Source organism: Dunckerocampus dactyliophorus, chromosome 18, assembly GCF_027744805.1.
Source record: "Dunckerocampus dactyliophorus isolate RoL2022-P2 chromosome 18, RoL_Ddac_1.1, whole genome shotgun sequence".
NCBI lineage: Eukaryota > Metazoa > Chordata > Actinopteri > Syngnathiformes > Syngnathidae > Dunckerocampus > Dunckerocampus dactyliophorus.
The window spans coordinates 3,613,654-3,638,708 of record NC_072836.1 but is presented as its reverse complement, the minus strand read 5'-3'; the positions used below and the strand labels follow the sequence as shown (position 1 = coordinate 3,638,708).

At 43.8% G+C, this 25,055-nt stretch overlaps 5 protein-coding genes across 22 annotated transcripts in view; 3 read left to right on the top strand and 2 right to left on the bottom strand.

The window, feature by feature from the left end:
* Window positions 1–2,815, top strand: part of zwi (zwilling) — a 5,487-nt gene extending 2,672 nt beyond the window's left edge. For 2 of the 6 annotated variants that reach the window (XR_008566699.1, XR_008566698.1), the window contains exon 2: window positions 221–2,815. The gene's annotated coding sequence lies outside the window, so the exon portion shown is untranslated. Of the gene's footprint in view, window positions 1–217 lie in introns of all 6 variants that reach the window. The other 4 variants (XR_008566697.1, XR_008566696.1, XR_008566700.1 and 1 more) reach the window with 3 other exon arrangements.
* Window positions 1–5,962, bottom strand: part of LOC129170885 (RUN domain-containing protein 3A-like) — a 15,803-nt gene extending 9,841 nt beyond the window's left edge. The window contains exons 1-2 of the mRNA XM_054758989.1: window positions 5,910–5,962; window positions 5,121–5,368 (exon numbers count right to left, since the gene is read on the bottom strand). Coding sequence (XP_054614964.1) covers window positions 5,121–5,227 — 107 coding nt within the window. The 5' untranslated portion in view covers window positions 5,228–5,368; window positions 5,910–5,962. The remainder of the gene's footprint in view (window positions 1–5,120; window positions 5,369–5,909) is intronic.
* Window positions 5,339–8,722, top strand: rnf113a (ring finger protein 113A). 2 transcript variants are annotated; one of them, XM_054759002.1, is made up of 11 exons: window positions 5,339–5,395; window positions 5,613–5,769; window positions 5,923–6,002; window positions 6,064–6,162; window positions 6,247–6,354; window positions 6,949–7,058; window positions 7,136–7,242; window positions 7,306–7,395; window positions 7,469–7,562; window positions 7,638–7,744; window positions 7,813–8,722. In XM_054759002.1, exons 1-11 carry the CDS (start codon window positions 5,354–5,356, stop codon window positions 7,878–7,880), a joined length of 1,062 nt encoding a protein of 353 aa, XP_054614977.1. In that variant the 5' UTR covers window positions 5,339–5,353; the 3' UTR covers window positions 7,881–8,722. The 2 variants fall into 2 exon arrangements, with proteins under 2 accessions (XP_054614977.1, XP_054614978.1); XM_054759003.1 differs by having other exon boundaries at window positions 5,395–5,490.
* Window positions 6,639–13,916, bottom strand: strada (STE20 related adaptor alpha). 11 transcript variants are annotated; one of them, XM_054758996.1, is made up of 13 exons: window positions 13,770–13,916; window positions 13,332–13,391; window positions 13,082–13,139; window positions 12,289–12,317; window positions 10,620–10,722; window positions 10,365–10,486; window positions 10,181–10,289; window positions 9,986–10,109; window positions 9,737–9,908; window positions 9,503–9,607; window positions 9,147–9,403; window positions 9,021–9,063; window positions 6,639–8,469 (listed from the first exon to the last, which is right to left on the bottom strand). In XM_054758996.1, exons 2-13 carry the CDS (start codon window positions 13,341–13,343, stop codon window positions 8,314–8,316), a joined length of 1,290 nt encoding a protein of 429 aa, XP_054614971.1. In that variant the 5' UTR covers window positions 13,344–13,391; window positions 13,770–13,916; the 3' UTR covers window positions 6,639–8,313. The 11 variants fall into 11 exon arrangements, with proteins under 11 accessions (XP_054614971.1, XP_054614968.1, XP_054614970.1 ...); XM_054758993.1 differs by adding an exon at window positions 11,647–12,089 and having other exon boundaries at window positions 6,640–8,469; window positions 13,082–13,391; window positions 13,770–13,884; XM_054758995.1 differs by lacking the exon at window positions 13,082–13,139 and adding an exon at window positions 11,647–12,089 and having other exon boundaries at window positions 6,640–8,469; window positions 13,770–13,869.
* Window positions 13,910–25,055, top strand: ddx42 (DEAD (Asp-Glu-Ala-Asp) box helicase 42). Of its 2 annotated transcripts, XM_054758987.1 has the most exons (18): window positions 13,910–13,995; window positions 14,947–15,162; window positions 15,254–15,404; window positions 15,477–15,523; window positions 16,676–16,712; window positions 17,039–17,191; window positions 19,199–19,303; window positions 19,379–19,498; window positions 19,561–19,737; window positions 19,836–19,964; window positions 20,054–20,153; window positions 21,167–21,214; window positions 21,292–21,389; window positions 21,622–21,898; window positions 22,025–22,251; window positions 23,693–23,803; window positions 23,923–24,030; window positions 24,106–25,055. In XM_054758987.1, the coding sequence occupies exons 2-18, from the start codon at window positions 14,954–14,956 to the stop codon at window positions 24,544–24,546; spliced, it is 2,538 nt and encodes an 845-aa protein (XP_054614962.1). In that variant the 5' UTR covers window positions 13,910–13,995; window positions 14,947–14,953; the 3' UTR covers window positions 24,547–25,055. The 2 variants fall into 2 exon arrangements, with proteins under 2 accessions (XP_054614962.1, XP_054614963.1); XM_054758988.1 differs by lacking the exons at window positions 13,910–13,995; window positions 14,947–15,162; window positions 16,676–16,712 and having other exon boundaries at window positions 15,305–15,404.

Sequence of the window (25,055 nt, the reverse complement as noted above, 5' to 3'; positions counted from 1 at the left end):
ATTGACCTACATTAGATTGCTTTTAGCATCTTCAATGCCAATGTGTATCAACCCCCCTCTTCCCAGGCTCCAGGTCTTGATGCAAGGCAACTACTGCGAAAAAAAAAGTGTGGACCTTCTGATACTTTCTAATCACTCTTAAGTCAAACACCCCTCATCTCCTCTCTCTTTCTTTTCTCTTTCCCTTTCTTTCATTTTTCCTTTCCTGTCATATTAGCAGCAGAGGATGAAGCAGCAGAGCCGACCGACCAGGTTGACGGTCTGAGGAGACGTCCAAGTGTGGAAAGAACAAAACAAAAAGGGAGAGAGAGAGAGAGAGAGAGAGAGAGAGAGAGAGAGAGAGAGAGAGAGAGAGAGAGAGAATTAATGGCTGATGAATAATTCAGGGAGAATACTTTGGGTGGAAGCCAGATTGAAAGTGTAACTTCAGTGGGTGTGTCTCCCAGACATCCTTCCATCTTCCCCCTGGTCCCCCCGAGCGTCTTGGCAAGTGTTTGGTGGTCAGAGGACGTGTGGAGGGATCAAACGTACGAGAATCTGTCTTTGGAGGCGGAGGAATGAGGAACTATTCAAATTCCTGTTAATATGTGGCAGAAGGTGGACGCCATCTCAATAAGATGGCACCAAATACTTAACATATCCATCACAACAATTGCTTGCCACTATTTGGAAAGTGGTTTCAGCTCCAGTACTCATGGTGGCGCTCATCCCAAAGGAGCAACTGTTCACAGTAAAGAAGAGCCACGCATCACCACCATGCTGGTACACAGGGTTCCTCTGGAATTGAACTTCTGCAAATTCTTCTCCAATATTTTTCTATATTTGACAGTTTTTTTTCCAACCTCCAGCATCTCCTCTCCTCGGACTCGTGAGGTCTCACTGCTCCTTTTTGTTTTCTAGGTCCACGCTGACGCAGCTGCTTCCCCTGGCGGCAAACACCATGACAGAAAATAAACAAAACCAGAAACAAAATGCCCAAAAATCAATCGTGCCTCTGTTCAGTGAGATGGAGCACAGACGAAAAGTTGCAACAACAACCACCGCCGCCCGAAGACACAACTTGTTGCTAGCGGCAACAGCAGAGCCCGGTGGATTAGCAGTGACTGTGCATGATCGATAAGAATACATTGGATGTTGTCACGCTGCCTGCTATTCTTCTTCTTCTTCCTCCTTGCAAGGCTTCTCTGCTTCCTGGTTTTTCGTGATGTCAGCACACAACATCTTCATCACGGCTTTTGAAGCCCTGCGTTATATTCAAACAGGTCAAATCCACCAGAGACGACAAGAGTGGATCCCCGCATATTTGCAATACAGCACTCGTGACCATGCAAATTTGCAAATTTTTCATCAAAACTTTGTTTTATTTGTGGGCAAACCCACCATTTTGTGCTTATAATCTCCATAATTAGGCCGTTTATTGGTAGAAACCCAAATGCCTGCCCTCACTCACGGTGCAACCAAACATAACACGCGGAACTGCAGCACACGGACGATGCAGGTATCAAAATAGATGCTTACACACTAGAATACGTACATGCAAAACCGTACTCTTTGATACTACTTCATAACCCACAAGGCACGCTGAAAAGCACATGCACAAACTTCCACAACAGGAAGTTACCTGGCATGCCTGGCGGATTATAGATTAGCATAAAAGAGTATTGTTTTGCACGTCTATTAGTGTGTGAGCGTTTAGTTTGATACCCGCATAGTGCGTGTGCTGCTTGTGTTACATTTTGGTTGCACCGTGAGTGACGTTTTGTGTCAAGAAGATTTGTGTCATGTGAGCGTCTGTGCAAAAGCCTGGCTTGATAATTCACTGCAAATAAGACAGCATTTCCTCAGTCAAATTCAGGTCATGTAAAGTAAAGTAATTAGAGTGTCAAAAATAGAGATTTTTATCAATGTCTACATTACTCGGGTGGTCTGAGAACGCAACCCCCGCAATAACAGGGATCAACTGGACTTACGAGACCTCCACCGAGGCCAAGAATTACATATTTGGATTAGTACCGCCTCTTCGATAAACCATAATTAAGATTTCAGCATGATTTAGAGGCAAATTGAGGAAAATGTAATTGAAATGGTGAACAAAAGTGTCTTTACCATCATGTTTGTGGCCCGCAGCCCCACACAAACCTTCCCCAAATTCTGTCAAGTAATATTTACATAACCTCTGTAGCTAACAACAAAAAACCCAAAGTTGGAACGAGACAAAAAGTGTCCCACAAAAACGGTTGGTGATGTTATGTTAATAGAGATGCATGATAAAACGAGAAAGCAGATATTGCATGTGTTAGGTTGAAAAATAATGACAGTGCCTGGTGCATTAACCCACACCACTAACGTCCGCTAAGCTAGCACGGCATCTTGAGGCCTGAGGAAGTAGGCCACATCCCCGAGTCCTGCACCATCAAGACGACAGCTGATTCGGGACCCTCGCCACCGCCGCCGGCCACTACTTGAATCACCTCTGACCTGGATGGCGCCGACGACGCCCTCCCTCTGAAACCTCACGACTGTCGCTCATTAGAAGGTGGAAAGGAAAAGTGCAGTAATCAATACTGATGGAAACGTGTGCATGCTTTGTTTGTGTCTCGTCCTCGTGTACTTTCCGTCATTAAAACAGAGTTAAAAACCCCTCTTAGGTCAGTCGCTCGTCTTTTTCTGTCTGTGCCGCTAATCTCTGTCATTTTGTGAGAAGTTTCTTTTCTTTTTGCACCCTTTGACTTTTTGTGTGCCTCGCTGTTTGTAGCGCTAAAATAAAGAAGGAACGTTGGATGTACTGGAATAAAAGCTCTTGATGGTGTGTCTATTTTGGAGTTTTGTCGTTCTTGGGAGGGCATGTTTATTGTTAATGCTAATTATAGAAGAAGATAGATTCTTCATTTTCATGTACCTTTAAATCAGGGGTGTCAAAACTTTTTCCAGCGCGCCAGATAGTGAAAATGAAAGGATGCAGCTTTGCCACTGATATTTTGTTCGGCAACACATGCATAAATGCTAAGACGTTATCCAGTCTCCAAGAAAAAACTGCATCTCAGCTTTGTCACATAGGTGAAAAAGCATATTACTAATATCGGCATTCTATGTTCTTTTTTCCACATTTTTGATGGGGTTCTTTTGTGTGTAATTTTCCAAATATTTCACCTTTATCCATACAGAATCTTCATAAATTGTCTTTTGTAATAGTATGACTTTATTCTCATAATATTTTTACTTTATTCCCATATCATACATTTTCCCCTGCCTCATTTTCAATTTTTTTGTTTTGTTTCTCAAAATAACAGAATTAAAAAACAAAACAAAGCATTTTTTCTTTAATATTTCACCTCTGTGCTACTAAAATGAAATCATTTTTCATCAAAATACTGCACGTTTTCTTCTCTTAATGTTTGGACTTTCCACCCATCCATCTTCTATGCCACTTCTCCTGTTTAGGGTCGCGGGGGAATGCTGGAGCCTATCTCAGCTGACTTCGGGCGAGAGGCGGGGTACACCCTGGACTGGTCGCCAGCCAATCGCAGGGCACATATAGACAAACAACCATTCACACTCACATTCATACCTATGGCCAATTTAGAGTCACCAATTAATCTAACATGCATGTTTTTGGAATGTGGGAGGAAACCGGAGAAAACCCACGCATGCACGGGGAGAACATGCAAACTCCACACATAATTGCCCCAGGGGAGAATCAAACCCAGATCTTCCTGATCTCCAGACTGTGACTGTGTGGCCAACGTGCTAACCACTAGACCACCGTGCGGCCCTGTTTGGACTTTATTATTGTAAAATTACAGCTGTTTTTTCCATTTCTGCTGTTTTTCCCCAACTTTGTCACCTTTCTTGTGATCATTTTTTCTTCTTATAACATTATGACTTTATTCCAATAATATTTTGACTTTTTTACTTTACAAAATAACAGTTTTTCTTTATCTCAACTTTATGCCACAAAAATAACGTTAATTAATCCTAATAACATCACACCATTACTTAAAATGACGACTTTTCCTCAGTAGAGTACAAGTTTTTTCTCTTAATATTTTGACTTTATTCTTGTAAAATTACTTACTGATTTTTCCATTGTTGCTATTGCAGTATTATGTAGTTTAATTTGTACTGTAGGTTTTTTTTATTTTGTTGTTACATTATATTTTTTTAATTTGTTGAGGGGCCAATAAAATTTTTTTTTTTTTTAATCAGTCGTGGGCCACAAATGGCCCCCGGGCCGCATTTTGGACACCCGTGTTTTAAATGCTAATTTGATGCTAAGTTTGGCAGCCATGTTTACTGTTGGTTTCTTACAAGAATGCTATAAGGTGAGACCTGTAAAGTTCCAAGAGGGATATTTTCTACTTTGCAGGGGTCCGGAATGCAACATTAGCCCCGTTATGCCACTTCCTGACTTCCGGCCAATCAGCCTTCAGTATTCTCACACCTGTCTCATTGCATGGTTTGATGGTTTGAGTGCCATTTCTTCTATTTTGGGTCTAAGCTAGTCTGATCCCCACAGCTTGCCTTCATTCAGGGTTGTGTGACATCATCACTGCAAAGCAGGCCTCATAAAATGTGATGAGATGTCCCACATGAAGGTCCAATATGTTGTGAGGTACAAAGTGAGGGCTGCACAGCATTGAGAGGCATGACCTTTCTCCCTGTGTCAAATGATGATGATGATGATGATGATTTATAGGATGACTACACATCACTTTACTGTGCAGACCTAAGAGGAAAGATGGGGTGGGAGGAGTCCTTGCACGCCCTTGTCCCGTGCAAGCAGACACTGGACATCACTGTGATAGATGAGGAAACCATAAGCTACTTTTCATGTAAAGAATCCTTCCTATATTGTGCATTAATTAATGCAAACAAGGTTCAGGCAGGTTACCTATTAATGCAACCTGATTATCGAAAATGTTTAGAGCAAAAGTCTGACCTTTGGGAGTAAGAATTGCCATTGGACACTCCAGAATTGGTAAGGTTTTCAATTCAGCACAAGGGGGTGTGAAGGTTGCTTCTCAATAGTTCACTAAATGTGGCCTTTATTATGTATTACGTCACCATTCATCGTTTCTTGTTGGAAGAAAAGATGATGCTCGATGCATGTCGTGACATACCTGCACACCGTGATGAGATTTTTTCTCTCCACGCCGACGCTCCGGACAGACGCCTTCTTCGATGTCAGACCCATAGCCATTGCTGTGTGCACGCAGCCGGGCTCCATCCATCCAGCGGCGGCGCAGGGGGGCCTCTCGTGCTGTCCGCGCCCAGGACACGACCCCTCCTTCCGCCCGGGCCCTGAGTCCGACGAGCAGGCGCTGTCCTCTGCGGAACGTCGCCGACGTAGGAGATGCTGCTGCCGAAGCTGGACGACGAGGCGTCAAAAAACAAGGTTAAAACACACCTTTTCCGGTGTTTCGTTTCAAAATAAAACACCATTGGTATTTATTTCCGGTGTCATGCAAGCGAAACCTTCCCCTCCTTTATGTAAGTCATTTGCTTGTATCAATCAAACATGATTAATCAAACATCAATTGCACTAAATTTACCCCCGAGTTTACACCAGAGGGCGATAAGTATTAAACTAAACGTGTCTTCTGGGTCACTAGGGGGCGCTGTGGCGAAAGAGCTCGCTGTGTTTACATGAAGCGGATGGCAAGATGGCGGAGGCAGAGAAGTCTAAAGAGGGCTCTTGCACTTTCTTGTTCAGAAAATCCACAAAGAAATTCTCAGGACGGAAAAGGCAAGCCAGTGACAGCGACAAAGGTAGCAATTATTCCTTTGCATAACAATTTTATGTCTTGTACAATTCTGTTGGCAGCGATGTGACTGCCAGACAAACTGTCGTGCTCGACTGTGGTAATTAATGTGACAATGTATTCTTTCCAACGTGATGTTTGCTTTACCTGCTATTTCCAGATGGCAACAGTGACGAAGACCAGAGCTCTGTGGTCAGAAGGGACACGAAAGAAAAACGAATGAATCCGATGATTCAAAAGGTAATTAAGAGTCATAGCTGAAAGTTGAGGCGTAACCATATCATATATCCTTTCTGTGCAGTCCAAGAAAGTGGAGAAGGAGGCTGTATCTTCCAGTGAAAGTGGTGAAGACAACGAGGACAAGAAGATAACTGTGTCCTACAAGTCCTCACGCTCCGCTGTGAGTTGACATTTGGCTTTGCATGTCATGCAAATTGTGACGGGGTTTGGCGGTGGGCTCACCTTTTATTTATTTTTTTTTAAGAAACCAGAAGGCCCAGAGGACATGGGTGCGACAGCAACATACCAATTGGACACAGAGCGAGACAAGGATGCTCAGGCCATCTTTGAGAGGAGCCAGAAAATCCAGGAGGTACGATAGAGTATGATATGCTGCTCTACAATCTATATTTGACTTGGAAATGGTGCGGCTCATAGATTCAGTTGGTTTACACTCACCGAGTGCGGTCCAGAATACTCAAATGTTATTTAACATCATCATAAAGTGATGCTCTTCGTTTGACCCAACCTTCTGATTTATTTTAATGTTGTTCTTAGGTTCCCAAAGTGGTGTACACCAATTGTAATGGGGGTACGTGAATAAGTGAAAACAATTAGCAGCTAACACTCAAAATTACGAGTGCACCTGAGCGCCTCACAGCGAAAGGAGCAGAGCAAACAAGTTTGATTATTTTGTGCATTAAGAGTGTTTAATCTTTACCATTTATAGTGGTGCTCCAATCCACACACAGTCCAGCGGGCATATTTCAAGTTAATTGAAATAAAAAGCTTTTTTTTTTTTTTTAAGTGTGCAGGAGTAGGTGCTACTTGTCAAATGTCTGAAGGGGTATGCGACTGTAAAAAGTTCAGGAACCAATGATGTAGTTGACTATTTCTGAAATCTTTTGATATATTCTGTGAGAACGCATTGAAGTGTGACTAAAATGGGCTTGCTGGATGATGACAGGAGCTGGAGGGCAAAGAGGACGATAAAATCTACCGTGGCATCAACAACTACCAGAAATATATCAAACCAAAAGACACCACCATGGGCAACGCATCCTCAGGCATGGTCAGGTGAGCAGAGACGTTGTCCGCGTTACCACCACTATTGTGTAGCCAACACTTACCACCTCCTTTTCTTGTGTTAACAGGAAAGGCCCGATCCGAGCCCCTGAACACCTGCGAGCCACAGTCAGGTGGGACTACCAGCCAGACATCTGCAAAGACTACAAGGAGACGGGTTTCTGCGGTTTTGGAGGTAAAAGGAGATCATTAAAACAGCTGGCGTGTGAGATCTTTCATATTGATCTTCTTATCTCAGACAGCTGCAAGTTCCTTCACGACAGGTCCGACTACAAGCACGGCTGGCAGATCGAAAGGGAGCTGGAGGAGGGCAGATACGGCGCAAACGGTGAGCTCAAGTCTTCCTGCTGTGAAATCAAACAAGTGTTTTCTTATGGAGTCAACATTGTGCTGTCATGTAGAAGAGGAGAACTATGAGGTGAGCAGTGATGAGGAGGACCTGCCCTTTAAGTGCTTCATCTGCAGGGAGTCCTACAAGAGTCCCATCATCACAAAGTAAGCGGCTACTTTTCTTAACCCCGTACAGACGACATCAGTACTATAAAGTTCTAAGCAGTCCACTCCTACTAGGTGCCGCCATTACTTCTGTGAGGCCTGCGCTCTTCAGCATTACCGCAAGTCCAAGCGCTGCTACGTGTGCAACACTCAGACCAACGGCGTCTTCAATCCAGCCAAGGGTGAGCCCCTCAGAACTGAGCTGGCACTGCACAAGAGGTCATGTTTCACGTACGTGTTCTATTTTCAGAATTGATGGCAAAGATAGAGAAACGCAAAGCCGCCGGCGATCTGCCACCATCAGATGAAGAAGATTAGCTTTCCCTCGTTGTCCCCTGCTGTCTTTGTCTGTGTACATTTTGAATAAAGTTGTATTTTGTAGAAAAGAAACATCTTAGCTGTGTGGACCTGTCAAGTGGAAACATCACTTTATTGTCAGGTTCAGCTTGCAGCACTAAGCTTTGCCCCCGCTGTCAAGCCAATGTAACATTCATGCACACGGCCATTTAGGGACATGCATACGCATGCGGACTCCTCCGGAAGTTTTCAAGTTTGAGGTGACGACTTGCTGTCACAGGCTATGATGAGTGAGTATTAGAGCGTCTCCTGTTGGATTTTGTGAGCAAACATCAGAAACCTGGTGACGTCAAAAGCAGCAATGTGGCGATTGTCCAGGTCTTAACCTCCAAGCAGAGTAATGTTGATTTCTTTACACGGAGCAACGCGACAGAAATGTCTCTCCTCGCTAACGTCAGAAGTCCCAGTCGTCCACATCCAGATGGCTAAGACCTGATTCCAGACTGGCCAGTCCAGACGGGGAGGGCTGCAGCTGGGAGCTCTCCGAGCTACTGATGGGCGAGGCGGGCCTCAAGAGTTCGGGCAGCGCCTCTGAGGGACGCCTCTTGATCTGAAAGAAACATAATCACTAAACTTTGGTTTTCAAATGCCCCAGTTTTCCTATGATTTGGTTTTTGCCCAGAATATTTTTTCCTACAATATTGTGTGTAACAAACTATTCTGTTCTCAGCATTTACCTGTCATTCCTCAGAATGGAGTGCCCAAACAAAGCACCCTACATGTTATTGAATCGCTGCCTGTGCATTTTTTATTGAGTGCGTCTACTCAATAACCCAACACGGGGCCAAAGAAAAGAAAGTTGCGAGTGCCAGCAATTTGATATAAAATAAAAGGTAAAAGTCATCTTGGAGATGAATCAAGTATGTCATTTGTCCATTTAATTCGTCCTTGAGAATTTTTCGCATTGTTTTTTGCATGTAAAACTTAATTATTCCCTCTAAAATGTATTCTTTGTTCATTTTTTTGGTGTCTGCAACAAATTAATTGAATTTACGTTATTTCCTACGGGGGAAAACTGCCTCGGTTTTCGTTTGCCCTTTTGAACAAAATAAAGACCAAGTTACCACGGTGTATTAAAAATACAAAAAAAATCTTACACACCTGCTTGAAGAAAGGATGACCTATGAGAGCTGAGGCAGACGGTCTGAATAAAGAAAATGGCAACATTTTGTCAGATTTAGTGCAATTCTATAGCTGACTTGTTCAAAAGCGTGCAGAGATGTCTACCGTTTCTCCGGGTCTCGTTGCAAACACAACTCAACAAAGGCGTGGAAGTGCGGGGAAAACGTGCGGTTGTACGGGTGCCCCGCCGACGATGAGGAGGCGGGCTCGCCATTGGAATGACGGACTCCGCCCCCTACGGGCCCTTCGCAGATCCCGGAGTCTGCTCCGGAGCGGGACGGCTTCATGGACAGCTCCTCTGGTGGGATAGTGGTGGTGTCCAGCAAGCATGGTACCGTTCCGTTTAGTTTTTCCAGCAGCATCTATGCAAGTAAAAAAACAAAGCAGAAAGGAGGTAAGATCATGATCAGGGTCCTTTCGTGTTTCTAAACATCCCAGGCGACATGACGTCTCCCTCTCACCTGCGTGGCTGGCATGTCTTTGAAGGGGACGTGTCCGTTAGCCAGCTCGCAGGCTGTGATGCCCAGACTGTAGATGTCTGAGCGGAAGTCATAGCCCTGCAGGTTCTAGGAAAAAAATGTAAGCATTTCAATTGAATGCATAGATGAAGCGATTAATAAACTCCAGTCCTGTCGGTGGCAGTAATGTGCATTACAAATATGGTCATATGGCTTGGATGAAGCTGAATGTCGTACCTGCTGCAGCACCTCAGGGCTGAGCCAAGGCAGCACCTTGACGCTGTACTGCGGGAAGTCATGCACCACCTTGGCTCTCTGGCCGTGTCGGAACAGACTGAAGATGCTCCGCAGGCCCGACATGCAGACCTGGCCATCGGCTGAGATAAGCACATGGCTGGCCTTCACACTCCTGTGCACCGGACAAGAAATTGTTACAAAAAAGGTACAACAAAAGACAACAATGGCAGCTGTTGAAGCACAGCTCACCTGTGCACGTATCCCATTTGGTGGATGTATTCTAGAGCTTTGAGCATGCCCAGTAGGATGTATGCAATGGTGAGCTCGCTCATGCCGTCAGGGAAATGTGTGCTGACGAGCTCTCTGGCAGAACCTGAAAAAAAAAAAAAAAAAAAAAAAACAATCAACATGATGAGCCACTTGTGTTTTTATTGGTCATCTTACCGTAGGCCATGAAGGGGGTGATGACCCACAGCTCGTTCTCAGCTATGAAGATGCTCTTGTAGGGCAGGATGCTGGGGTGGTGAAATAACTTGGACACGTGCAGCTCGGCCTGTGAAGCAACACAAACGAGGTTGCACCTCCATGATGCTCATGGACAGAATGTGAGCAGGACGTTGATGCAGACCTGCAGGTAAGCGACCATGTCGTTTGTACACGACTCCAGATCGATCCGTCGTATGGCCACATGCTCCCCGGTGGGTCTGTATCGGGCCCGGTTGACGGTCATCAAGTGGTCCAGACCCTGGCCTTCAACATGCATTCATGTGTCACTCAAAGGTCCTTTTAGTATTGTCATTTTTAAAACACTGAAGTATCCAAAGATTACAATAACAAGACTGGCCTGAATGCAAGTACTACATGGAGCGGGAGCATGGCCTACCAATAACGGTGAGGAGCTGGTAGGCGCTGCTGTCAGGGAGGAAGCTGCCCATGGTGTCTCGACGTGGAAGAGAGGTCAGACTCTCCCGACTGTCCTCATGGGCCTAGAGAAGGAATGCAACACAGAGAATGACTGTGTTACTGCAACACATAAAGCAGCAAAAGAGGTCTGATTCCATCTGCTCGCATTATCTCTCACATGCGCAGTGTTAATACAGCATGTGTTAAACCAAAGATGGACAACCAATGCCAAATTTATTATGTTTTTAGGACACTTTGTGAAGCTACAGCTGCTTGGCATTGAGATAGGTGCATTTTTACTTCTGCCAAGCGCAAGGAGCGGAGGTTGTTTTTGCCTGCGTTTGTCTGTTTGTGTTCAAAATAAAATGAAAAGTTACGAATGGATTTGGATGAAATTTTCAGGAATTGCCAGAAATGGTAAATGGAAAAACTGATTACATTTTGGGGGTGATCCGGACTATGTGGATCAGGAATTTTAAAAAAAGATTCTTTAACATTGCAAAATAGGACCATTTTCGGCAATTGTACATATAACTCCACAAAAAATCTCTTGGAAAAAAATACAGCACAAGTTCTACAAAATATCAAAGACTGATCCAAAAAAATGTAGTATTATTTTGCTGTGAATCACAATATGGGGGGGAACTATGGTGTATGCTGACACGGTAGCGCATTAATTTATTTAGTTTTTTTTTTAAATTATGCTTTAAGATCTGCTGCTGATGAGCCTGTTTTACTGTGCATATGACAATAAAACTCTTGAATCGTCCTTTTCACACTCTAAACTAAAGAGGGAGTAGTAGCCCGACCATCTGTTAAGAGATTCTAACATCTAACTGAGCCTGCCCTGTGATCACTGTGTGCTACCACCAGCCAAAAAATACAAGTTTAGTTTGTGTAGAAAAAAAACATACTGTGAATAAATGCATTGTCCTTGCAGTGAGAAGTCAACACAATTAGATAAGTGCAGGGGCTAAAACGTGAGAGAGTGCGTGAGGCTGTGTCACCGTTTCCACTGTGACGTGAAGGGTGTTGATCAGATACATCCGGGAGTCAAGCTGCAACCTGTGTAAGTAAAAGGACTGACATCTATAGACCCCTTGCTCAGGCGACATCACTCATCTGGCGACAGGATCAGATGGAGCGGGCGTGGCCATGCATTGCCACAGCAGAGCTCGTGGGACAGCATCCATCTACGATGCACGCGTCTGGCGACAGGGAGCTCGCCAGCGGTTGCGTCATTAAGTCATCGCGTCTGTGACTAACATGCATCCTATGTGATACCATCACAAACACACATTTTGTCTACATCCTTTGGAGCTCATTAGCAGGGGAACTGTACTCCCTGGCCACACACAGGATTCGGTACACCTGCGCTAAAGAGATCCACATCCAAGAGGTCTAGATGCCAGATCAACAGGAATGCATGTTAGTGCCGGGTCTGAACGTCCTATCAGTGAATGGACAAAAGGGAAAAAAAAAGAAATTCAGAGCACATTGTCAACAAACGGCGTGAAGACTCATGCATACCGAGAAAGGGCGCAGACGCCTGGAGGCCAGCAACTGCTTCCGCATATAACACGCACACGCATGCACGCACAATCACAAAAGGAACATTGGGCATGATGATGCGGTGACAGGACACTTACTTTCCTGTGAGCGAGTCTCTGAGCTTGCTCTGGGATAGGAAAAACCACATCAATGACATGAAAACATGAACACACACTAAACATGAGAAGGAGCCTCGTTGTTGAGGTTCCTTGAGGGGACCACAGGACTGTCACATGAAATTAGATCCACCACAAAATGTTTGCCTGTACATTTACAGCTTGAATTTAACCTTTTTATGAGCAAAGCTTATAGAAGGGTCAATTTCAGTAGCTGGGCCTTCAGGGTGATGGGAACACAACACACCTAAAACAAAAACTAAGCAACATTCTACCCTGACTGGCCAGCAAAGAAAATAAAGATGTGGTAAAGCTTCGTCCATCAAGATGACCACAAACACCTTCACCCAAAGTTATACACAAATGTACTGAAAATGATGAAGCAACAAATAGTGTGCAACCGAAACGACATGATCAGCATGGTCAGATGAGAACGATGCCGCCACCGACTGGACATCCACAAGCCACACACCAAACGCATCCAACCACCAATTTTTCAGAAATATGCCCCAAAAAAAAGGTACAAGCTACACCAATATACTCCATGGGGCTAATTATCATACTCCAGGTTAAGCTTTTCCTAGTCCAGGGTGCAGGCGTCTGTAAAAAGTACAACCTGTATAGGTACTACCTCAGTGACAGATGACAGTCATCCAACATATACATGTATAAAATGTTCAGAGACTACATTTAAAGGGTGACTGCTTCCATGTGGCATTGTGCTGTGCTGTCTTAAATTGCTTTTTACCGTCTTCTGTTTTGCTTTGGGCCTCACCTCCAAATAACTCCAAATCCCGCAGGCTCTCCACACTCAATTTCTCAGATACCCAACGCTGACAGACAGACGGGTTATCAACAGACAAACAGGGAGAAAAGGAAAGACAATTCAAGCAAGAGTAAGCAGAACTTTGCACAGGAAAATAAACACCCGACAGCAATGAATGATGATGATTCACAAAGGCCATTATGGTTAACAAATAAAATGCCTTCAGTTCAATTATTGGTAGAAATTGAAATGGACTTACAAGGAAAGACATGGATCCCTTTCAGCGCAATTCACTATTGAAATCAGGTCTTGGGAATACCTGCGAAGGTTTTTTTTGGTGTAAATTCTGACTCTAACAACCTGGACCTCACAGAGATGAAACAGCAATCCGTAAAAACATGAAAAAATGACGAAAGGCTGGTTGTATTTTACTTGTTTGACAGCACCAAAAGCAAACAGCCTTGTATATTGTTGTATATTAGTGAATGGTTGTAAACGACGCGGTTTTAAAACACAAAAAAATGTCAAACTACTGAGTCGCCGCAGTTGCTCTGTGCAGTTGTCATGGTGAAGTCCGCAAGCTAGTGATGCTAACACACCTTTTTAACCGACGCTCGCTAAAATAGCTAGCTGCTCTCTGTCACATAACTCATTGTTATTTTCTCTACTATACACAATTACTAAAGTATTGACTTACCATTCATAGCATACCAAGAATGGGACAGCAATGACCAATGGAGCAAAATTATACTTCAAGATAACTAAATGTACTCGCCACCGTTTGAGCGCCACTGACAGCGAGCAGTGTTGTCGCGCAATATCTACGCCATACAAAGGAACGCTGGTAGCGCACATTGATGACGCAGACGTTTTCTTCCGCAGAAGGAAACACTTTGGGGCGTTCTGGGGACACTCGCTAACAGGTAACAACAAAAACGTCAACACATGTGCTTATTACGGTTTTGTTTGAAAAATGCACATTAAAATGCATTACGCTATATACACGGAAAAGTGTGCACACCCACAGCTCGGGCTCAGTTTGCGGCCTTGCTAGCCAGCTAAATGCTAATGCTACCCTACTAGAATTATGTCGTTATAATGTGCTTTACGTTCATTTTTTACTGAATAATCGCGATGTATCGGTTTGCTTTCGTCTGCTAGCTGTTTTGATGTTTTTTGGCGGCATAGTGTTACGTCGTACCTTTTCTCAAGACGAGTGCGCTTCGATTCTGAGCTGTCGATAAAATGTACACACAAAGGCACATAATAAATATTGGATTGAGTTTTGTTGACATTTGTTGTCCATTAATTTATGTTTATTGACACTGAGACTAAAGTACTAGATTCTAAAATTACATAACAGCTGGGTATCGTCATCATATATCAATGTGAACAAGTATTATGAACCAGTATTGCTTGAAATGATGATTACGGTGGCCGATAAGGGCAAACTGCAAGTTCCAAATGTTACAAACAAAAATAAAATACATGCAACAGGGAACTGCTGCACCTTTAAAATGCAGTGGTACCTTGGTTTTCATTATTAATTATTTCCAAGAGTCAAAATTTTGGCAAAAGGATTTGTCGAAAACCAAAGCATACTAAAACATAAATCATATATCATCATACAAATTACATAAATCCTAAAAAATAATAAATAAATGCCAAAGAAAAATATTGAAAATGCCAAAACATACCTCATGTTTGTGTGGTTTTGGTTTTGGATCATTTCTGTGGAGTATTTGGACGTTGGTCTTTGTTTGTCCCTGCCAACCACCCTAAGTGATAACTGCAACTGTAATTTCAAAACAAAGTCTTATTTTTGTATCCGTATTGTATGGATTTGAGCGACTAAAGAGATTTTCTTTTCACAGCCTAGCCATGAATTGGAACAAAGGTGGTCCCGGTGTGAAGCGAGGGTTTGGCTTTGGAGGGTTTTCACTTGCCGGGAAGAAAGAGGAGCCCCAAATATCCCAGAAATCTCACACATCATTTGGCCCTCCTGGATCAAGCAGTGGCTATGGGAAGGGCCAACTGCCATCATTCTACAAAATAGGAACAAAAAGAAGCAATTTTGATGAAGAAAATGCGTGAGTCTCACTTCTCCTTGCACACGTGTAAACAATGGACAACAAATGCATTTGCGAATGACTTAAATACCAACTTGTAAAAATATTAAAGGTATTTTGAAGACGATGAAGAGGAGTCCAGCAGCAACGTGGACCTGCCGTACATCCCGGCTGCGAACTCGCCCACGCGGCTGCAGATGAAATCCGGTGGCGGCTCAGACAGCGAGGACGATCCCCTCGACGCCTTCATGGCCGAGGTCGAGGTGAGGGCAAACACCTGGCAAACAAAACTGCTAGTCTACATGTGGTTCTCTAACAAACTCCTTCTCTCCCAGAACCAAGCCGCAAAGGACATTAAGAAAGTTGAGGAAAAGGCGGCCAAGTAAGACTTCTTCTGTATCTTTATCTAAATGGGTTTTTTTGTCGTCTTGTGTGGCACACTAAGCGACATGACAGCATTTCCTGTCTGATACTACAGTACAAAGGGGTATTCGAGCCACTATGAAAATATGTCTATGTCGAACTCATCATCAAGTCCCGGTATATCGTGTTTTTATTATAAATAAAAAGTACCCATTTAAGTGGACTTTGGCATGGTCGACCGCTTTTGTCGACGTAAAATTTGAGTCAATTTGAGAAATTTGAGAGCCAAAGGGATGAATTCTGTGAATTCTGATTCTATGAAAAATGCGTCCGTTTATTTCGATGTGTAGTATTGTTAACTTCACAGTGTGATACAACAAAATAACTACTGTCTAGTTACACAGCACTAAAACATGCCTAGTGACTTCCTGTTCAGTGCAAAATAAGCTTCAAAAATAAAAATCGCAGTAGTAACCTGTATTCTACACACCCATTTAATTATTTTTTTTTTTTAAGGCAGTACAAAAAAATTGGAAATTAGCGCAGCAGCTCTGTTAGATAGGAATATAAAATATTGCGCCGTCGGCAGAATGAGCCCATTATTAGCATCTGCACAACAGCACTGTTTCCCTTACAATAACACGCTCTCCACACTTGAATGCGGCCAACGTGGCTTGCCAACTCTTCTTCTCTCTTGGACTGGCTGTAACTAGCAGGCAAACACCACTGCCCCCTACAGCACAAACCCTAAATCACAGCTCACAACCATACACAATACTCCCGTCACTACAATATCATATTAAAACACCAGATTGTAAATAAAAATATGCACAAATGGAGGAAAAGCATGTCAACAAACTGTGGTGGGTTGAAAAATATAAAGTATATTAGGTTGTATTAAGTTGAAAAACTAACAATATAATGTCATTTTAATGAGAAGTCGCCATATTATGATAATAATGTTGAAATATCCTAAGCATAAATGTAAGCTTTCTTTGTCTCGGAACACTATGTTTTTCTTTTCATTGTGCCTCAAATACTCCTGGGTGCAGTAGTTTTAGCGTACTACCAGGTAAGCACAGTGAGCGTGCTCAGACAAAGATGGGGGGGCTGTTTTGGGTGTATGAACGAGCCGCAGGGAAGTTTTTTTTTTCTCCGCTTTTCATTTCAGGGGTATTCGTGATGACATTGAAGAAGAAGATGAGCAAGTGAGTGATCCCTTCACAGTATTTATTACAGCATTCAATCATATCGCTGGTCACAGTGGTCCCCCTCAAAGCCCCTCCCCTCTCTGCTATTATGACCATACAGGCAGCATATATTTCAATCTTGTATTTCAATCTTCACCATGTTTTTCTTGTTTGCTCTTTAGAAGAAAAAAGGCATGTTGTGTGTTGATGTAGCTCAGAATAGATATGAGATGAATGATCTCCGTTTACTTGCCTCTGACGCCATGCTGACAGTGTCATTGTCATGATTTATTGGCTGTGTTGAGCAGCTCTGTTCCTCACGCGAGACTTTGTGCTTTCTGCAGGAGGCCTACTTCCGCTACATGGCTGAGAACCCCACAGCCGGCCTGAACCAGGAGGAGGAGGAGGAGAATGTGGACTATGACAGTGACGGCAACCCCATTGCCTCCACTACCAAGAAAATCATCATGCCCCTTCCTCCCATTGACCACTCAGAGGTATGTCATCAAAACCGCTCAAAGTACAGTAATTCTTTGTTTATCGTGGTTAATTGGTTCCAGACACCACCGCGATAGGCGAATTTCCGCAAAGTAGGATCCCTTCTTTATACATTTTTGTAGCTAGAGCATACACAACCTGTTTACGACCTTTCAAGTACACTTTTTAGCATTATTAGAGCTCCCTCTCCACATGAAATAACACCCTGTAGTCACTTTTATTCCTTAGTATAGCAGACATTGATCCATTTTCTATTCTGCTTGTCCTCATTTGGTTCGCGGGGGTATGTTGGAGCCTATCCTAGCTGACTTCAGGCAAGAGGGTACACCCTGGACTGGTCACCAGCCAATCGCAAGGCACATATACGCAACCATTCACACTCACATTCATACTTATGGACAATTTAGAGTCGCCAATTAAGGTAACCTAATTAACATGCATGTTTTTGGAATGTGGGAGGATGCCGAAGTACTCAGAGAAAACCCATGCACACATGGAGAGAAAATGCAAACTCCACAAAGAGATACCCAAACAGAGATTTGAACCCAGGTCTTCCAGATCTCCTGACTGTGTGGCCAACATGTTAAACACTTACATATATCTTAGATATAAATAATATATAACATAGACTCACACGTAGAATACTGTTTGTGGTTAAGGGGCGACTCACAATGTACTTCAATCGCTTTATTAACGAGCAGAGAACAAATATGCAGTGATCATCCACACAAGAGCTGCTGTCGGCCACAACTCACGCCAGTATCTGCTCTCTCGGCACTGCTAACTAAAGACGCTGCTGCTAACAATCAGCCCAGTCACCCCAGGCCCCGCACACAAGTCACAGATATTATACTACTTATCACGCCTTCTGAATGCCTTACATCTGTATTTTCGTGAATTTTTATGCTTCAAAATTCTTAATTTAGGCCAAGAATACTTACAATTTGCATCTGTTTTCATTTTTTTCTAATAATTAGAGCTGTCAATCGGTTAAAATATTTAATCGTGATTAATCGAATGTTCATAGTTAACTTGTAATAACCTCAATTAATTGCAGATAGAAAGAGGTTTTTATAATAAGTAGGGATGCTCCAATCAGGGTTTTATACTGCAGATTTTCTTAGTCTGGCGACTTCAACGACGTAGAAGTATGACACCACAGGTCTTTCAACATGCAACTTTCGACAAGCAGCAGTTTAAGCACAAATGCTAATTAATTACTAATAAATAATAATAAATAACGCTAATAAATTCCCTCGCTACCCTTCACTGCCTTCTTATTGAGTGCTGTGTGTATACTCGCTCACTTCCGCATTCGTCACATTAACCAAAGCCCCCGAATAGCTGTCCTCAGCTATGCCTGCCAGTAACTAGAAGCTTGTAACTTGGGTTTTAGCTCACAGTTCAAAGCAAAAAATCAGCCAAGAGACAGTTCGCATCTAAAAAACACTCGTTAGTTGGGACACTCGTATGCCAAGGTACCATTGTATAAATGACAATAAAAAATACCCTCTCTCTTATCTCTGGCGTTCGAGACTCGATGTCCTCTGTTGACAATTACACTCACAGCGATGGTAGATACAAATAACTTTGATCTTGTCGAGAGGGCCATCTACAAGGGCTTTGAAGCTAAACTTACCATACAAAATACCCCTTTCCTTCCCCATTTCTGCTCAATATTTGTTCCTGCTTGTGGCGCCACATCAACTGCCACACCGCTGCATTTCCTCAAACTATGGTGCGGGCCGAGGGTCAAACAGGATGTGAAAGGGAATTTCCGTTAACTCGATATTAACGCGTTAACTTTGACAGCCGTACTAATCATAGGACGTATTGAACAGCAATTATTAATCTTTTTTTTTTTTTAACACAATAGAGTGAGGGTGCAATGTACGAACTGCGATATAGCAAGGAATGTGTTTCTATACTGTATACCAATGGTGTCCAAACGTTTTCCAGCGAGGATCACATACAGAAAAATTCAATCACTATCACTCTCCCAATAGATTGATTACCCACCCTTTGAGAAAAACTTCTACAATGAGCACGAGGAGCTCAGCATCCTCACCGGAACTCAGGTGGTAGAGTTACGACAGAAACTCAACTTGCGAGTAAGTATTCATCAAAGTGTTGTTTTCTTTCTTAAGACATCGTTTCCAGTAGCGGACTTGTTTTGTAATTTTTAGGTATCTGGCGCAGCCCCGCCAAAACCCTGTACCAGCTTTGCTCATTTTGGCTTTGACGAGCAGCTCATGCATCAGATTCGCAAGTCCGAGTACACTCAGCCAACGCCAATTCAGTGCCAGGTACCGTGACACACTTGTGAAAGATGAAATGTTGTGTTTGATGCAAAGTGTGGCGTCTTTAGGGTGTGCCCATTGCTCTGTCGGGACGCGACATGATTGGGATCGCAAAAACAGGCAGTGGCAAAACGGCCGCTTTCATCTGGCCCATGCTTGTCCACATCATGGACCAGAAGGAGCTGGAGGCGGGGGAGGGGCCCATCGCAGTCATCGTGTGCCCCACTAGGGAGCTTTGTCAGCAGGTAAGCAACCTAAGAAATATATGCGGTTCTTTTACAGTCCACAGAAAGCCAGCCATCGGCATGAAAGCACCTTCAGTCATTATTTCCTACATCTCCAGATCCATGCCGAATGCAAGCGTTTCGGGAAAGCCTACTCGCTGCGCTCAGTGGCGGTGTACGGAGGAGGCAGCATGTGGGAGCAGGCCAAGGCTCTGCAGGAGGGGGCAGAGATTGTGGTGTGCACGCCGGTAGGAAAACCTTTTTGTTTCTTTCAGCTGCCTGCTGAGTAAAGCTGGTTGCGGGATTGAATGAAAATGTTTTGGGTTTTTTTGCACAGGGTCGTCTGATTGACCACGTGAAAAAGAAGGCCACATCCCTGCAGAGAGTGACCTACCTGGTGTTTGACGAGGCAGACCGCATGTTTGACATGGGCTTCGGTGGGTTGGAATTACGGTGCTTCCCATACATTCACTCATTTGTAGCGGCTCGGTATGAATACATTAGGACTGCCACAGATAGATTTGCCACAACATTTATTTTTATTTTGTTTTTTTTACATTTAGCACTACCAGTTTGCCCTTGTCCACAAACGGATTATAATGGGGCCGTGTAGCTTGTCGTTACGGCTTAAAAAAAAAGAAGCTCAGTTTCACCCGTACACACATACGCACACGCGGTTTTTCAAAAAAAAGTTTTTCAAGATCTTCACTTTTGGATCATGTCCAATTATACAAGTTTTATGTCATCAAACCTCCGCAACCCACCAATAGATTGCAGTCTTCCGGGAAGCACTGCCATTACAGTCGTGCCTGGCTACATCGCGGTTCGAACGCCGCTGCCTCACTCTGTTGTGTTTTTTCACAAATTAATAAATGATTGTTATTTCATGGCTGACAACGACCAACTTTTGAATGTAGTATTCTACATTGGTCACTAGGTGTCAATAATTGTTTGGTGAGACCAGACTTGATTGCCAGAACAACAGGCTTTTATTGCAGGTTGAAATGATCTCACAACAAACACTAATAATAATAACACAGGTTATTGTTACATCCACAGCCCACAACAAGCTAAAACTCACCTCAGAACCCCCGACATCACTTCCTGTCCATCAGCAATTCTGCTCCTCTACAAAGTCAAAAGTCTTAAATGGCTTATTTTCTCAGATTAAACATACTATTTTGGGTAATACAAATCTAAAGGTGACTATAGGGATGTTATTTCATGTCTAGATGACTCTAATGTTAAAAAGCCTATTTAGAACATCTTAAACGGGTTTTCTATGCCACAACTGCAAAAATATTCCATTTATAAAGAAGGAACCCGACTTTGCGAAAAGGAACTTATCTCGGTCGGGTCTAGAACCAATTAACTGCGATAAACGAGGGACAACTGTATCTGGAAAAACAGCATAAACACTTTTGTGCGCTCTTCTTTGTCCCTTTTTCAGAGTATCAAGTTCGATCCATCGCCAGCCACGTGCGCCCGGACAGGCAGAGTGAGTGCTCTTCTCTTGCCGTCATATCACAATTGGTCAACGTTTGTCCTTTAATTTTGACATCATTCCCTCCGCAGCCCTTCTGTTTAGCGCCACTTTCCGAAAGAAGATAGAGAGGTTAGCCAGAGACATCCTGATGGATCCTATTCGTGTGGTGCAGGGAGACATTGGAGAGGTACGTGGCATCATAGGCCATCTGTCATGTTCTGTCATTAGCTTTTTATAACCACCACACTAACCTTTATTTGTAACCATCTTCCTGAGGTGTGCAGCATGATTGTTTAGTTTGTGCTCAAAATCCTCTCTCTGGTGTACCAAGACAACATAAAACCATGTATATTTATGCTTTGAGGATCAACAGTATAAAAATGTACCATGTTTTTAATATTTGTGCGTGTGCGTCTCAGGCCAATGAGGACGTGACACAGATGGTGGAGATGCTGCTTAGCGGCACGGATAAATGGGGCTGGCTGACCCGGCGCCTGGTGGAGTTCACCTCCAGCGGCTCGGTCCTCATCTTTGTCACCAAGAAGGCCAACTCTGAGGAGCTGGCCAACAACCTCATGCAGGAGGGCTACAGTCTGGGCCTGCTGCACGGAGACATGGACCAGAGCGAGAGGAACAAGGTCATCAGCGACTTCAAGAAGAAGAATTTGCCCATCCTGGTAGCCACTGATGTTGCTGGTGAGTTCAATTTGACCTTTGTAGTGCACATTACCGCCACCTACAGAGCTGGAGTGGAACGGTTATCATCGGCAACATCATGGCTTCAATAAAAACAGTCACTTTCCCCCTTGATCGCCATCCCAGCTCGTGGTCTGGACATCCCATCCATTCGCACGGTGGTCAACTATGACGTCGCACGAGACATCGACACGCACACACACAGGATCGGTCGCACAGGTCGTGCTGGCGAGAAGGGCGTGGCCTACACTCTTCTGACCAGCAAGGACACGTCGTTCGCTGGGGACCTGGTGCGGAACCTGGAGGGAGCCAATCAGAGCGTCTCCAAAGAACTGATGGACTTAGCCCTGCAGGTTAGCCAACCAGACCAAAGTGTGTTTATAGGGCTGCATGACTGCAAAAAATGTGAATCACGATTTTCTTGCTTAGAATTGAGATCGTGTTTCTCAAGGACAATTATTTCACACGAGCACACACCACACCAGGGTTTCCCGTACAATTTGGAGGATTTGGTGGTAACTTTTTTTTCTTTTGTTTTGTTTTTTTAAACATAGTAGGGCTGCCAATGTGGATTTCCATTTCCATACAAAAGATGGCATCATAACTCAGCAGAGTCAGCTACTATGTGGATAATGAGACTGGGAACAATAAACACATAACTTTAAAGGAAAAGTGCTCTTTTTGGGGAATTTTGCCCATTCATAATTGTTATGTGAGACATACTGGATGTCTTTCTCTTTTCTGTGCATTCTAAAGATATAAAAATAGATGATGAGGCAGCGACTATGAGAATGCACGTAATGGAAAGAAGCACCCATTCTGCCTATAATGTAAAGCCTTCTGAAAAAACCTCCAGAAACTGGCAACCATGCCCCATTTTCATAATGTGACCTGTATATTAACCAGCTACAGTAACATTATTGTTGTTATACAGTAACATTATTGTGATTAACATTGTTATGCCCACGTTTCTGGCATAGTGACACCTCGCCACACCACACCAGCTTGCGACTACACACATAGACGCGCTGCGCTCACAATGCCTCAGGCCACTACAGAAAGGTAGCGCTACATATAGGAGCTGCTGTGTTTTTGTTTTTGAGTTTGGAAAAGTTCATGCTTAGGTGTAGCGTTTCTTTCTATGTTGCTATGTGAAATCAGTGCGCCCAGGAAGGAAATTCCACTAATGCTTAAAATGACCAAGTATTACATGACCAAGTATTACATGTTATCATGAATGTACCTGTTACTGCTTCGTCACAGCATGTATATAAAATCATAAAACCTTATTGAAGGCTTTTGGAGATGTTTTAATAGAGGGCTGTCTAGGCAGAATAGGTGGGTCCCATTACGTACATTAAGTACATTCCTCTTTTTAGCTGTTTTTGTATCTTTAGAACGCACAAAAAAAGACAAAGGCGTGTTTTCATGTCTCACATAAGGATTGTGGATGATGGGCAAAACTCCAAAACAAAGTGCAGTTTTTCTTTAAATGTTACTGACAAAGTGCCTGCCTGGCATGCGGGGTACTCCAGCAGCAATTCCCCTTGATAATATACAGTGAGATATGAGCTGTACAATGACGTGTACATTATCTTTAATATCGGCGAACACTTACATGGAGCCCAGGAAACATCATGAATGTTTTTAATCGCTCGTGCATGTTATGAGGCATACGTACGCGAGTCTACCGCTGCACACAATGAAACCAACACATGTAAGTGTTGGATTCTGGCCAATTATGTGAACTTGACAATTACTTTTTTTTGTTTTACATGTCGCACCTCTTTGTAGAATCCCTGGTTCAGGAAATCCAGATTTAAAGGCGGAAAAGGAAAGAAGCTGAACATCGGCGGAGGAGGACTCGGTTACAAAGAGAGACCAGGACTGGGTTCTGACAGTTCTGTGAGTTGCAAACGAGAATTGTCTTTTCTTATCACTGACTCTGAGTGACATTCCATTGCAATCTTATATTTCCAGCTTGCTAGTTTTGTGGCATAAATAAGATTGTGTTGTCTCTGCAGGATCGCAGCAGCAGTGTGTTGTCTTCCATGAGCAGCTACGAAGGGTTCAGCAAACCTGCCTCTGGAGCCATGGGAGACCGCATTTCTGCAATGAGACAAGCCTTCCAGGTAGACCTCCACTAGATTTAGAGAAACACATCCTCATTGTTACTTACTCTAGATCCATGCTGTCACCTCGTCTAGGCTCAGTACAAGAGTCACTTTGTGGCTGCGTCCGGCAACCCTCCAAAGCTCAGCGCCAAGTCCAGCAGCTCCTCCGGCTGGACCAGCGCTGGCAGTCTGAGCTCCGTGCCCACAGAGTCTGCCAATGGGCCGGCGCGGCCCAAGGCTTCCACCTTTGCCATGCCAGGCTTCACCAGCGCCGGCTCCCTTAGTTCGGTGCCCACCAGTCAGAGCAGTTATCCTCCGCCCGCCACGTCCTCGCTGAGGGACAGCTCGCGGGACAAAGCCAGCGATAGAGACCGGGATCGTGATCGCTACAGCAGCAGCCGCCATAGCGAAAGTCGTAACGGGGAAGAAGGCAAGCGGGATAGAGAGGACAGAAAGTGCCAGAGGGACAGAGGAGACGATAGCTTTGCCGTCCCTGAGCCACCAAAACGTAGAAAGAGCAGGTGGGACAACTAATCGGCACAGTCAGGAAATGGTGTGTTATCAACTTGTTTGTGTAAGACAGCGAGCTTGAGCATATCAGATACAAGGTGCCGATGTGGACAGACAGCCAAACATCCCAAAAGCAGCCACTGTAGATATCCCATCACGACTGTGTTGTTGTTGTCAAGCAATAGAACTGATTCTGTTGTCGGCTGTCAGGTTAGGTTGGTTGTGTTGTCCTGCTCCTGCCACGCTTCCCTGCTTGCAAACTGGACTCTTATGGGTTGTTTGTGTGTTTTCATTTAATTGTAAAGCAAAGCTGACGCTTACAACAGTTTCTTTTCTGAATAAAACAAGCGCTCTGTGATGATTTTCACTCCACGCTAGCAGATATCAGACACGGTTGTTCTTGTATTTGAGTCTTAGTGAAGTGCCTTTCCCTGGCATTAGTTTGTGCTTTTCACAATGTTTTTTGTAAAGGGGATTGAAAGGTTCATTCAAAATATGATGGTTTGATTATTAAAGACTGAAATCTAAACCTG

Bases quoted from the DNA above. Each gene is read 5' to 3' on its own strand.
- strada (XM_054758990.1), bottom strand. From the start codon at position 11,754: ATGTCGCCTGAGCAAGGGGTCTATAGATGTCAGTCCTTTTACTTACAC. The intron at 10,487-10,619 runs GTAGGCCATGCT...TGCATGTTGAAG, and splicing joins CCAGCTCCTCACCGTTATTG to GCCAGGGTCTGGACCACTTG. The intron at 10,290-10,364 runs GTCTGCATCAAC...GTTGCTTCACAG, and splicing joins ACATGGTCGCTTACCTGCAG to GCCGAGCTGCACGTGTCCAA.
- ddx42 (XM_054758987.1), top strand. From the start codon at position 14,954: ATGAATTGGAACAAAGGTGGTCCCGGTGTGAAGCGAGGGTTTGGCTTT. The intron at 17,192-19,198 runs GTATGTCATCAA...CTCTCCCAATAG, and splicing joins CTCCCATTGACCACTCAGAG to ATTGATTACCCACCCTTTGA. The intron at 19,304-19,378 runs GTAAGTATTCAT...TGTAATTTTTAG, and splicing joins GACAGAAACTCAACTTGCGA to GTATCTGGCGCAGCCCCGCC.
- rnf113a (XM_054759002.1), top strand. From the start codon at position 5,354: ATGCTGCTGCCGAAGCTGGACGACGAGGCGTCAAAAAACAAG. The intron at 7,396-7,468 runs GTGAGCTCAAGT...GCTGTCATGTAG, and splicing joins GGGCAGATACGGCGCAAACG to AAGAGGAGAACTATGAGGTG. The intron at 7,563-7,637 runs GTAAGCGGCTAC...CACTCCTACTAG, and splicing joins AAGAGTCCCATCATCACAAA to GTGCCGCCATTACTTCTGTG.